The sequence below is a fragment of the Theobroma cacao genome, chromosome 7 (assembly GCF_053813885.1).
Source record: "Theobroma cacao isolate CCN51 chromosome 7, ASM5381388v1, whole genome shotgun sequence".
NCBI classification, from domain to species: Eukaryota; Viridiplantae; Streptophyta; class Magnoliopsida; order Malvales; family Malvaceae; genus Theobroma; species Theobroma cacao.
The window spans coordinates 10068301-10081627 of record NC_142645.1 but is presented as its reverse complement, the minus strand read 5'-3'; the positions used below and the strand labels follow the sequence as shown (position 1 = coordinate 10081627).

General features: G+C 35.4%; 1 protein-coding gene across 2 annotated transcripts; it reads left to right on the top strand.

Annotated features, from left to right (window-relative positions):
- Positions 1-1098: 1098 nt before the first annotated feature.
- On the top strand, positions 1099-12522 carry NTMC2T6.2 (Calcium-dependent lipid-binding (CaLB domain) family protein). 2 transcript variants are annotated; one of them, XM_018124847.2, is made up of 12 exons: positions 1099-1584; positions 1717-1791; positions 2194-2337; positions 2826-2921; positions 3020-3151; positions 3775-3927; positions 4029-4070; positions 4288-4336; positions 9974-10066; positions 10145-10328; positions 10975-11098; positions 11230-12522. In XM_018124847.2, the coding sequence occupies exons 1-12, from the start codon at positions 1447-1449 to the stop codon at positions 12286-12288; spliced, it is 2289 nt and encodes a 762-aa protein (XP_017980336.2). In that variant the 5' UTR covers positions 1099-1446; the 3' UTR covers positions 12289-12522. The 2 variants fall into 2 exon arrangements, with proteins under 2 accessions (XP_017980336.2, XP_088664396.1); XM_088808270.1 differs by lacking the exons at positions 1099-1584; positions 1717-1791 and adding an exon at positions 1970-2060.
- The last annotated feature ends 805 nt before the right edge of the window (positions 12523-13327 follow it).

Genomic DNA, 13327 nt, shown 5'->3' with positions numbered 1-13327 from the left:
TTGCAGTCTTACTTCTATTCAAAACTAGATCAAGTAACAAAGAATCAATCTCCAACCAAATTTAATCGTACGATACAACCTTAGCCGACAACCGGTTCCATAATGTATACCATGATCCTTCACGCATTAAATAAAAAAAAAAAAAAAAACCGTCGTGTCGTTTTTCTGACTTTTTGTTCCCCAGAGCCGGGATCATCTGCGACTGATTCTATTACATCACGAATCCTTGACGTAACATATCGTTTGTGATCCGCTGAAAACAATCAGATTGGTTATGTATTAAAGCTTCCCAAAACTTATCCAAAGTACTCGTGTTCCCACGCGTTGCTCACACGTGATGGACACGTGGCACAGAAGAAAGCAGCCAGTCAAATGACGCTAAAAAAAAAGCTGAAAAGGACGTTACCAAATAGCAAGGCACCCACCTGGAAGAAAACTCATTGTCTGAATCAAATTGAAACCTGTTACCTGTACTAAATTGATCGGCTTCCAACATCTTGTCTCGAATCTCTTTGTATCTTGTGACTGCTTCGCACAGATACCTCCCCCAATCCATACTTTCACCGTGTAAATTGTGGTTCATCCTAGGTGGCTTAAGAGTTAAGGAGCCATCAAATTACTATTTATGTAAAATATCAATATTTCCTTGTCTTTATAATATATACATAAAATCCATTAAAATTTTTCTCAAAAAAAATTAAAAGATTAAGGCATAATTCTTGAAGAAGTATATGAACTATTCTATAAAATTTAAATAAATTTTTATAATTAATTATTATTAATTAAAATATCTTTTATTATTTTATATTTATATAATTTATATAAAAAATTTTAAATAATATAAAAATATTTTTATGTTTGTATTTTATTATTAGAAGATGAGTTTTTTTAATCCTTTCCACCAATTCAGGTGTCATTTGACTGGAATATGGAACTCAATAATTGGTTTAAATAATAATATGAATATAAAATAAGGTATTACCTGGAAGACATTTTTTCCAAGAAAACTAAAATTGGAAAAAGGAAAAAGGAAAAAACATTCCCCACCAAGGGAACACAATCCAAAAAGGACATCTCCCCTCCTTTCCTTCCTCTCTTCTCCAGTTACTTTGCTTCAGTTATACGATAGCGTTTGCCAATGAGAAAGCCAGTCAAACTGCACACCTAACTGAGAACTAGTAATTTTTTAATTAAAATAATTACTACCCAGATCAAAGTATAAAATGGAAATTTCTACTGTAAATAACTGTCATTCCGTTTATATTATACGTTAGATTCACACCCCTTGAATTCAAGTCATTTGATTCAGATTCCTCCTTTCTTATTTCTTGTCCCAACAAAAGCTCCATAAGAGTTCTTTTTTCTTTCCTTAATGATAGTGATTTGGGTTATCGAAATTAAGTGAAAAGTTGTGATCATTCTTGAAGTGGGTTTTTTTATTCTTTGATGTTTATAGAAATGGGTTTGATGGAGATATCAATGCTGCATCATGTGGGAATAGTTTTGATGTTCCTTTGGATGCTTTCTCACTTCGATCTCTGCCATCCAGTTACTTATTTTGTATCTCTCATTTATCTCTACTTGGTAATTCTTTCCTTTCCTTTTTTTTTTCATTGACTTCTTTTCTTTTGGTTTTGAATTGGCATTTTTTGGGTGGAAATTCCTTTTTTTCTATAAATTTTTTGTCTGATGGGTTCATTTCTTTGTTAATTAAAGGTTCATGAAAGGTATGTTATGAGATTGAGGAGGAAATTGCAGTTTGAGGAAAAAAGGCAATCTTCTAGGAGAAGGGTATTACTCAATTTCTCTTTTTATTTTTGTTTTAAAAGTATTGTTATATTTTGATCGTGATTGTTTGAATTATCAGTCATTTTATATAACTTTTTATCTGGGTTATTCTGATTCTTAACAGTTTTTCATGTTCAAATATCTAAAAGTAACATTCAACTTTATCAAATCTTTTTCTTTTCTTTTTTAAAGGAGGTTTTGCTTTCTTTTTTTTTTGGCTCAAATGGCTGCTTTTGTTTTATCAATATTGGTCTTTCGGATATAGAGAAAAGGTTTGGAATTTAGTCTTTATGAAAAAATGGATAAGCATCTTCCTTGCAACTTTATCAGGGTCAAGTTTTGGATTCTTGATTTTGATATCGTAAAGTCTGTTCCTTTAATGCTCTGTTGGTCTTTTATCTCCAGGTACTTTCTGATTCTGAATCAGTTCGGTGGTTAAACCATGCTGTTGAAAAGATATGGCCTATTTGTATGGAACAGATTGCATCACAGAAGATTCTGCTTCCTATCATACCTTGGTTCTTGGAGAAGTACAAACCGTGGACTGCTGTATGAATTTTGCTTTCTTAGTACTTTTGTTTCATCTTCTTTGCTTTCATTTTTCTTTATCTCTTGAAAATCATTGCATAAAGATTCTGTTTTAGTGAATATTCCAATTTTTGTTAAAGTGGAGGCAACATCAGTTGCTCCCTGCTCGTTTCATACCATTCTAGCTTATAATACCTTTTGTTTTATTTTCAATTTTATATCCAAGTCTGAACACAGTATAAATTATGAGCGTGAATAAATGTGGAGAGGGGGGGGGGGGGGGGGGGGTTCATGAACAAAGTATAAAGTATGAGCATCTGAATTTATGTACTTCTTAATTTCTGAATTCTGTGATACCTATGGCATGAATAGAACTCTATAGCACTAATTGAGGCCTAACAGCCTCAACATTTGCATTTATGCCTGTGAAATTACTTTCAATGACCAGCAGATGATTATTTTCAGATCCACTTTTTGAGTTTTTGATGTTAATGCTGCTATGAATGCAGAAGAAAGCCATGGTTCAACACTTATATTTGGGAAGAAATCCACCTTTGTTCACAGAGATGAGGGTTCTTCGCGAATGCTCCAATGATGACCACTTGGTATATGTTCTCCCCAATCCCTGTCTGTGTAATCATTCTAGCTATGCGTTGTCGTTTCAAATTTGCCCATAATAGAAATTACAATGTAATGCATGCAGGTACTGGAGTTGGGAATGAATTTTCTTACAGCAGATGACATGAGTGCAATACTTGCTGTGAAACTAAGGAAAAGAGTAGGATTTGGAATGTGGGCAAAGTTGCATATAACAGGCATGCATGTTGAAGGAAAGGTACTGATTAATATGGAATAGTTAATTTTACCAATTATTCACCATTCAAGTTGCACATGGAAAGAGGATGGATGTGAAATTTTATGGATGCATCACAGAAAAGGGGGATGCATCTGTACCTCTGTTGGAAGAGGTATGGAAGGGCTAGTAGGACTTGAAAGAAATGAGAATATACCTGTATAAAATAGGAGTTGAAATTGATTATATCTATGATCTATCAATGAATTCAAATAATCAAAAGTCAAACTATAAGCCTACCAGAAGTAAGGTTTCAATTTATTGTGGAAGATCTAGTAAGAAAAACGAACAGGCTTGCGGACTGCTATTCATATGATTGTGCTGATTATTAGTTTCTACCAGAGGAGTTTTGGGTCAACATAACACCTTTCATGTAGAGTATGAGACATGGATAGTCATGTCAAGTCCTTTTTGTGCACAAGGAGGAATGTAAACTAATTGGCTTTAAGGATGGTAGATTATGTCTGGATTTTGAAACTTTTAGACACTGTTGGATTTCTTAAGATTCAAGACATGGCATCACTTAGTTCTTGTCCCATCCCACCCCCTGTGAACTCTCATTTCCGTGGTAATTAACATTATTACTCTTTTGCGCTGTCTTGCAGGTTTTGATTGGGGTGAAGTTTCTCCGGCAGTGGCCTTTCCTTGGCCGTCTACGAGTATGCTTTGCCGAGCCTCCATATTTCCAGATGACTGTGAAACCCATCTTTACACATGGACTTGATGTTACTGAACTTCCAGGGATTGCTGGATGGCTTGTAATAACTCTTTTTTTTTTTCCTGAATAAATCTTCAAGATCTATTTCCTCATCTATCGCGTTCTCCCAATCTTACTGTGTATCATCTTTTGCTTGGCTAGGATAAGCTCCTCTCAATTGCATTTGAGCAGACCCTTGTTGAGGTTAGGTTTAAACCCTGGTGCTGTACAAAAGTGATTTTTTTTATCTCCATTGTTTTCTAAGTTTCCTAGTCATGTTCCCTAAGTTCCCCATGTCATAAATTCCATCTTATATGCTGCAAATGAATAATGCCAATTCAGGATGCACTTACAGGTTTAAGTTATAAGCAGTACTTCTCTGTGGATTGAACTTTAGCTCTAAGTTTTTCTCATTTTGCAGCCCAATATGCTGGTTGTTGATGTTGAGAAGTTTGCTGCACCCCAGCCAGGTAATTTAGTCATTATCGTCCCCATTTTTCGTGCACTCTTATATATTAAGTTTTGGTTTCATTTCTGATTTTATAACCAGTTAACTATTCTCATGAGTTAGTACATGTTTTGGCATAATATATTGAAGCTATGAGACTTATCGGTTCACCATGTTGCTTACTGTTGAGAGTGATTGTAGGACATGGTTTGAGTCTGACATGGGTATATTTAGCTTTTCGAAGTTTTTCCTTATATTTGGAGGGTCATTCCCCTTGCCCACTTTGAGGTGTTGGATATGTGTATGATTTGGGTACTTAAGGAAAAATGAAGAGTTGGAATGATATAGTTTATGCTTGCTTAATGTTGTTTTTTTATTTTTAATGGAAAGGAATGATCATCAAGGCTAGAGATGCATTGATTAATTAAGACTAGTTTTCTTTTGTTTACTTTTCGTTTTCTTTTGTTTTTTACCCTTTCCTGTGGGCAAAAATTGTACAAGGTCAACTTACTGTTTGGTCATGTTATTTGGGAAGAGAAAACTTAGCATATTTCATTCATAATACATCATCTTTATATACAGCCTAAACATCTCTAAAATAGGAAAAGAATAAAGAAAATAAGATCCCTAGAATAAAGAAAATAAAATCCCTATGATTATGATGATTCCCAATCCCTATAATTATGGTGATTTTTAATTCTTATAATCACGTTTTTTAATAAAAGAATATTTACACATATCCTATTCTATAACACTCCCCCTCAAGCTGAAGCATAGATGTTAATCATGCCTAGCTTGCTCCGAATATAATCAACTCGAGGTCCATTTAACGCTTTTGTGAAGATATCTCCTAGTTGGTCTTCAGTTTTAACATATCCTATAGAGATGAATTTCTGCTAAATTTTTTCACGAACAAAATGATAATCAATTTCAATATGCTTAGTTCGTTCATGAAACACGGGATTGGAGGCAATATGGAGAGCAGTTTGATTATCACACCACAGCTTTGCCGGCAAAGAAGACTTAAGACCAACTTCACTTAATAGCTGATACATCCATACTACCTCACACACAGTTTGTGCCATAGCTCTGTATTCTGATTCTGCACTAGACCAAGATACTATATTTTGCTTCTTACTTTTCCATGAGACTAGATTTCCTCCAATAAAAACACAATATCCCATAGTCGATCTCTTATCACTTTTGGAACTTGCCCAATCTGCATCTAAAAAACATTCAATATTAGTGTGTCATGATTTCCATAAAATAGATCACATCTTGGAGCCCCGTTCAAATAACATAGGATTTGTTCGAAAGCTGCCCAATGGTTAATTGTTGGAGCAAACATAAACTGACTGACAACGTTAACAGAGTATGCAATATCAGGACGAGTCACCGTAAGATAATTCAAATTTCCAACTAGCATTCTATACTTTTCAGGATCTTCGAACAATTCACCATCTTCTTTTGTAAGTTGCAAATTAGGAGTCATTGGTGCATTACACGGCTTAGCACCCAATTTTCCTATTTCAGTCAATAAGTCAAGAACATATTTTCTTTGAGACAAGAATATACCTTTCTTACTCCTTGTCACCTCAACACCCAAAAAATACTTCAAGAACCCTAAATCTTTTGTCTGAAACTGGGTATGAAGAAAGGATTTGAGAGATGAAATACCTGCAGTGTCACTCCCAATAATGACAATATCATCAATATACACTACTAGTAAGATTATGCCTGTATCGGACTGTCTATAAAACACTGAGTGATCACACTTACTCTTTTTCATCCCAAACTCTTGAACTGCCTCACTGAATTTGCCAAAAAAAGCACGAGAGCTTTGTTTTAGGCCATACAAAGATTTTCGAAGATGACAGACTTTTCCATACTCCCCCTGAGCAACAAACCAAGGTGGTTGCTTCATATACACTTCCTCCTAGAGGTCACCATGTAAAAAAGCATTCTTGATATCTAATTGATGTAAAGGCCAATCATAGGTAGCCGCCATAGAGATGAATAAACGAACAGAGGTAAGTTTAGCTACCGGAGAGAAAGTATCAGAATAATCAATACCATAAGTCTGGGCATACCCTTTAGCAACAAGACGGGCTTTAAGGCGAGCCACTGATCCATTAGGATTTACCTTTACAGCAAACACCCATTCGCACCCAATAGCTTTTTCCCCAGCAGGCAAATTTACCAAATCCCGAGTACCATTACCATCTAAAGCCACCATCTCCTTTACCATAGCAGCATGTCAGCCAGGATGGGACAAGGCTTCATGAACAGTTTTAGGAATTGAAACAGAATCCAAGGATGCAACAAACGAACTAGAAGAAGAAGACAAGTGATCATAAGAAACAAAGGATGAAATAGGATAAGTACATTGACGTTTACCTTTACGAAGAGCAATAGGGAGATGAAGACTAGGATCATGATCACTGGAGACTGGATTTGACGGCAAAGGGACTGGTCAAGGGCATGTGGTTTGAGCCTTTGGTCGTTTGGAATAGACTTGGACAATAGGTAGTCGAGCAGGTGTAGGATCAGGTGCAAGAATATCCGTGGTACTGACAGAATAGTTTACAGTATAAACTAGTAGATCATCTTCCTCCCCCTGACTATTATAACTAGAAGATGAGGAAAAGAAAGGAGTATTTTCAAGGAAAGTGACATCTGCAGAGACAAGATATCGGTTAAGAGTAGGAGAATAACATCTGTAACCTTTTTGAAGACGAGCATACCCAAGGAACACACACTTGAGAGATTTTGGATCTAATTTGGTGACTTGGGGACGAACATCACAAACAAAACATGTACTACCATATATCCTAGGTTCAATAGGAAACAAAGACTTGAAAGGAAAGAGGACAGTATAGGGAATATCACCATGAAGGACAGAGGAAGGCATCCGATTAATCAGAAAACAAGTTGACAGCATCAGCCCAAAACTGTTTAGGAACTTTCATCTGAAAAAGAAGTGCTCGGACTACCTCAAGGAGATGTCTATTTTTTCTCTCGGCAACTTCATTTTGAGAGGGCGTATCAATACAAGAAGATTGATGGAGAATGCCATTCTGAATCATACAGGACTGAAATTTATTAGAAAAATATTCTTCGACATTATCACTTCGCAATGTGCGCACAGAAACATTAAATTGTGTTTTTATTGCAGCACAAAAGGCACAAAAAATAGAGAATAATTCAAAACGATTTTTCATTAAGTATAGCCAAGTGATACAAGAATAGTCATCAACAACAAAAGTAACAAAATATTTAAAATCAGATTTAGACACAATAGGACAAGGACCCCAAACATCAGAATGGACTAACTCAAAAGTGGATATAGCCCTGTTTATTGACTCTAGACATTGAAGGGAGACGATGATGTTTGGCAAACTGATATGACTCACAATCCAACGAAGATACATTTTGAAATTGAGGACATAATGTTTTTAAGGAAGATAGAGAAAGATGTCCCAACGGACAATGCACCTCAAAGGGGGTCAATACACTTGAACAAGCAATGGATGTCGGCACCTGTGTGTCAAGGTAGTACAGACCTCCAGACTCACGACCTTTACCAATAATCTGCTTCGTCGTAAGATCTTGAAATAGACAAAAATCGAGAAAGAATGAGATACAACAATTCAAGGCACGAGTGAGTTTACTAACAGAGATTACATTAAAAGAAAACTTAGGTAGATTTAAGACATTGGACAATGAAATTGATGGAGTTGGATTAATAGTTCCAGAACCAATAACACAAGAGGTTGATCCATCTGCTAAAGTAACATCACAGGAGGTTGTATGTGGTTGGAAAGTGGAAAATAGATTCGAATTACCTGTCATATGATTTGAGGCACTAGAATCAATGACCCATTTGGATGATGAGGAAATAAGACATGCAGTGGAGTTACTTGACTTGGCGATAGCTGTGATAGGAGAAGTAGTGGATTTTAATGATTCCTGGTATTGAGAGAATTGAGCAAATTCATTTGCAGAAACTAGAATAGTCTTATTAGAAGATGAAGTATTAGAAGCTGCAACATTTGCTGATTGACCTCGCTGAGACTTATTTTGGAGTTTCCTACAAAAACGCTTTGTATGGCTCGACTCATGACAATAATAGCACACAATTGCTCCTGACTCTTGACTACGACTATCAACATCTCGGTTACGATTGCTTATTCCTCCTCTTTTGTTAGCATTTCTATTATTCTGACAACTTACAAGAGCACTATTATAAGTCTGAGCCAATGTGAAGCTAGAGCTTTCTGTACGAAGTACTCTTGTAAAGGTGTCATGCAGAGAGGAGATCTTGGAACCAGAAAGAATCTGAGATTTGACAGACTCAAGCTCTGGAAGGAGACCCACAAGAAACTCATAACCGCCATTTGCTCCCGTTGAGCCTGCTAAACCTTCACATCAGGATTAAAAGGCAACAAAACATTAAGCTCCTCATAAATTCTTTTAAAATCTATAAATAGGCTGTGAGAGACCTATCTTGTTTCTCTGCACGATAAAAAGCTTTACATTCCTCATAAATACGAGAGATATTCCCTTTACCAGAATATAAAAAATTTAAATAATCCATCAACTCTTTAACAAACTCACAATGATTAATCAGGCTAGTAGTCTTACTATCAATGGAATTTCAAACCTGCAGGAACAGCCGTGCGTCTTTCCTCATCCAGGTTTGCCTTGTATTATCAGTAGGAGGATCATTAGTAATATGATCATCCTTATCAATGCTTTTTAAATAGACCTGAACTATCTTGCTCAAATCCAAATAATTAGAACCATTAAGTTTATGCTCTGTGATCTTTGTCATCACAGGAATCACATCAGCCACTACCATTGATTTTTTCTCTGGCACAAACTCTGCCATCTTGAAAACCCAGTAACGAAACCCAACAATAATACAAAATCATCTTGTTGAAACCTTCCGGCGTGAAGACCAGAAGAGAAGACCGGAGTGAATCTCCGACAGATGGCTGGCGTGTGGAACAGAACCAGAAATTAAGAAGTCTGTTTCAAAGGAAACAAATCTGCCAAAACAGCTCTGATACCATGTTATTTAGGAAGAGAAAACTCAGCATATCTCATTCATAATACATCATTTATATATACAGCGTAAACATCTCTAAAATAGAAAAAGAATAAAGAAAATAAAATCCCTAGAATAAAAAAAATAAAATCCCTATAATTATGATGATTCCTAATCCTTATAATTATGGTGATTTCTAATTTCTATAATCACGTTTATTAATAAAAGAATATTTACACATTTCCTATTCTATAATAGCTCAAAATTTCAATATTTGGACATGATAGTATTTGACTTTGGTAGACCTTAAATTTTACGTCCCTTTTCAAATGTTTAAGTCAGGTTTTGAATTCAGGGTTACCATTGCATTATTAGTGATTTTTGGATTTCCGTTTTTCTTGGTCGGTTGTGAATTGTGCTAAACTCTGTTTTTTACTATTTCTTTTTATAACATAGTTATTCTTTGCATTTGAAATGTCTAGTGTCTATTTCCGATTGCTTTGATTGATTAGGTAGCTAATTAGCTGGCTGTTGAGTACACATAATTTTCTTCTATGTTTCCTTGCTTATATGTTAAAAGTTTGCCTTGTCATTGATTATATACTGCAGAAAACTGGTTTTCTGTTGATGAGAAGCAGCCTCTTGCTTATGCCAAAGTTGAAGTTATTGAAGCATCTGATATGAAACCTTCAGATTTAAATGGTTAGTTTTAAATCTAGTTCTTATCTTTCACTCAGGCAGTATCTGGATTATGCTCAATGGTTGGATATAAATTTTCAGGGTTGGCTGATCCATATGTGAAGGGGCAACTTGGCCCTTATAGATTCAGGACAAAGACACACAAGAAAACTTTGTCTCCAAAATGGTATGAGGAATTTAAGATCCCTGTCTGCACGTGGGAGACACCAAATGTACTAATGATTGAAGTTCGTGACAAAGACCACTTTGTTGATGATACCCTTGGGTTTGTCTCTGAACCTTATAAATAACCATTTTGTGTAGTTATTATTTTATTATGGGTACTTCTTGAGGCTCATGTCTTTGCAGTATGCTATGTGGATTGCTTTTTTGTTAGCTACTACTGCATTCTATATAGCATCCTTTGCGAAGAATATTGTTTCTATGAAATTGAAGTAAGTGTATTTAGGCATTTCATAGATATTAGTTTCCTGACCTTGGCCTATTGAGTTATAAACTTGTCATTGCTTTTGTTGTTGCTGGATAAAACAATGATGATCCTAGAAAAGTAGTCTTGTTTTTATTTTTTGTCTAGTTTGACTAAATGATTATACTATATGTTGTTGTTGTCTTCTTAATAGTATTGTATATTTTGTGTCCTTGTAGTCTCTCTCTCTGTCTCTCTTTCTTTACGTTTGAGTAGTCTGATGTTTTTCCAGCAATAATCCATGAGATTTGATATCCTCTATTGTTGCTTTTGTGGTCTTAATCTTAATTTCTTTTGGCTTTTGCCATTGTCACTTCAGTTACCAGTTGTTGGAAATAGCCATCTTATGTTTCTTAGTATATTTTCTGCGTACTCTGTTTTCCCAATTCGTTACAACTTGTTTGCAAGTTCTTCTGATGATGTACTGTTTTGTTACAATTTGCAGTAAATGCACAGTAGACATTAGTGATTATAGGGGTGGCCAGAGACATGACATGTGGTTGCCTCTTCAAAATATTAAAATGGGAAGACTGCATCTTGCAATAACAGTGCTTGAAGATAATAGTAAGGTAATTTATTTTTAGTGCTATTACTCAGCTACTGAAAGTTTGAAGGTTTTTACATACAATCTTAAATATGCAAAATGCTTTTATGAGTTAAAGAGATGTGCAGAGAAACTTAATAATGAACAATTACACAGGGGAGAGACGATGCAGTTGATGGTGAATCGTTAAACAAGGAGGATATACAGAACTCCTTTGCAACTAACACTGCTGATAAAGGTCCATTCTCGCCTGCATCTTCAAAGAAATCTCCAAACCTGTCAGATCATTTTGAACCTATAAACATTGAAGGACAAGAAGAAACTGGCATATGGGTGCATCATCCAGGAAGTGAAGTGTCACAGACTTGGGAACCGAGAAAAGGGAAGGCTCGAAGCCTTGAGACACGGATTCATAGAGTGCCCAATGATTCTTTTGGAAGCACCCTTTCAGCAGCATCTGGATCCCCTAAAAGTGACAGTAGTAGTGCTGATGAAAATCCAGATGCAAAGGATCAAGTGAACAGAGTTAAGTGGGGTTTTCGAAAGATCAGTTCTGTATTTCAGAGGAGTCCCAAAAATGAGGGTCACTCAGGCAGCCTTGGAGAGGTGGTTCCATCTCCCCATGTGAACCTCAGTGCAGTTAATGACCAGGAGGTTTTGGTGAAGTTGGTAGTAGATGACAATCTTTCAGTGCCTTCTTCTGATAAGGTCTCAAATGAGGGAAGCTTGAGTCCTGTGGGAAGTGGTCCAGAAAGCCCAAGCAGAATGAAGGGTATGGCAAAGAGTTTTTTAAAACATGCTGGGAAATCTGCTCGTAGCATAAAACATGTTCTTTCCCGTAAAGGGTCAAGAAAGTCTCGTGATCTATCAGCTGTCAAAGAGCAAGAGATTTCAATAGAATCTGACTCCTCCGATGATGAATCATCGTCATCCCCTGGAGTCAAGAGGATATCAGGTGTTTCCAATCCCATGTCCAGTTCCAGTGGTATTGATGATACTCATGATACTCAGGAACATGCCATTTTAACAGATTCAAACAACCAAGTAGACCCTGCAATAAATGTTGAGGATCAAGGAGAAAAAATGAGTGTCAAAGGCCCTAATGAAATAGATGATGATGAGGTGAGCAGTCTCATTAAGATCAGAGATGGACTAGCTGAGTCCCCAAAATGTGAGAAAAAGGTAGAAAACTCTTCTAAGAATGAGGAAGATTAGGTTTGCTGAGGCCTATGCATTTATTGAATTTTTGGTTTTTTTTTTTTTTTACATCCATGGATAAATAAATATAGACACAAGTTTTGAAAACAGTGATACAGCAATAGGAGTTAGATGAATAGCATACCTATAGATGGATCCCCCTTGTAAATCTTCCTGTTTTTCTCCCCTTTGTTATACAATCTATAATTTATGTACAATTTGAAAATGAAATAGTTTGAACATGTTAATAAACTACTCGAGTGGAAAATATAATGCCCCTATTCCATTTTTGCTGGGTTTTTGATGAGGAAGTTCTAGAGCAATATGGCTGTAAGGCTCCTGATGATTGATAGTCGGGGCCATTTGCCTTGGTTCAAACCTTTCAACACTTGTTTGTCTAAGCTGCATAGATTGGCATTCTAAAAGCTTATCAAGTTTCTCTTGGCTCAAACTTAAGGGGTCAGATTCATGGATCCTAATAGGCTAATATGCAATGACAAAACACAAAGGTGACCATTTATACTTGGTCCAAGAATTAATTGTGTTGTGCAAAGATATTGGCATTACAAAAAAAAAAAAAAATGGTAACAAATGATAATATCAAGAAATTCTAGCACTATTTATGACCTGTTTATTAAATAGATTAAACTGCATAGTACCCAAAACTCTTTAATTAGACTTAGTCTTACTTATATTTTGACATTACATGATCCTGTTAACTGAATAAACACGAATTAATCACTTACTTTTTTATGTTTTTCTTTTGTATTTCTATTATTTTAAAGATAAATTAAATAAATTAGATATATTAAATTATAAAAACTATAATTATGTAAACATGTCAATACAAACCTATTTACAAATTACAAAAGTTAATCTTCATTAATCCGATCGATATTATGTTGATACAAAGACAACAATACAAAATTAAAAAACTTATCTACATACTTATTCATCTTTTCTCCTTACTTCTTTTCACTCATAAAAGAAAAAGATTTATTTTGATTTAAGTTTGTCTCGATCTTAATATCTTTCATCTCGTGAGAATCTCACAATA

Bases quoted from the DNA above. Each gene is read 5' to 3' on its own strand.
- NTMC2T6.2 (XM_018124847.2), top strand. From the start codon at position 1,447: ATGTTTATAGAAATGGGTTTGATGGAGATATCAATGCTGCATCATGTG. The intron at 3,152-3,774 runs GTACTGATTAAT...GCTGTCTTGCAG, and splicing joins GCATGCATGTTGAAGGAAAG to GTTTTGATTGGGGTGAAGTT. The intron at 3,928-4,028 runs GTAATAACTCTT...TTGCTTGGCTAG, and splicing joins CAGGGATTGCTGGATGGCTT to GATAAGCTCCTCTCAATTGC.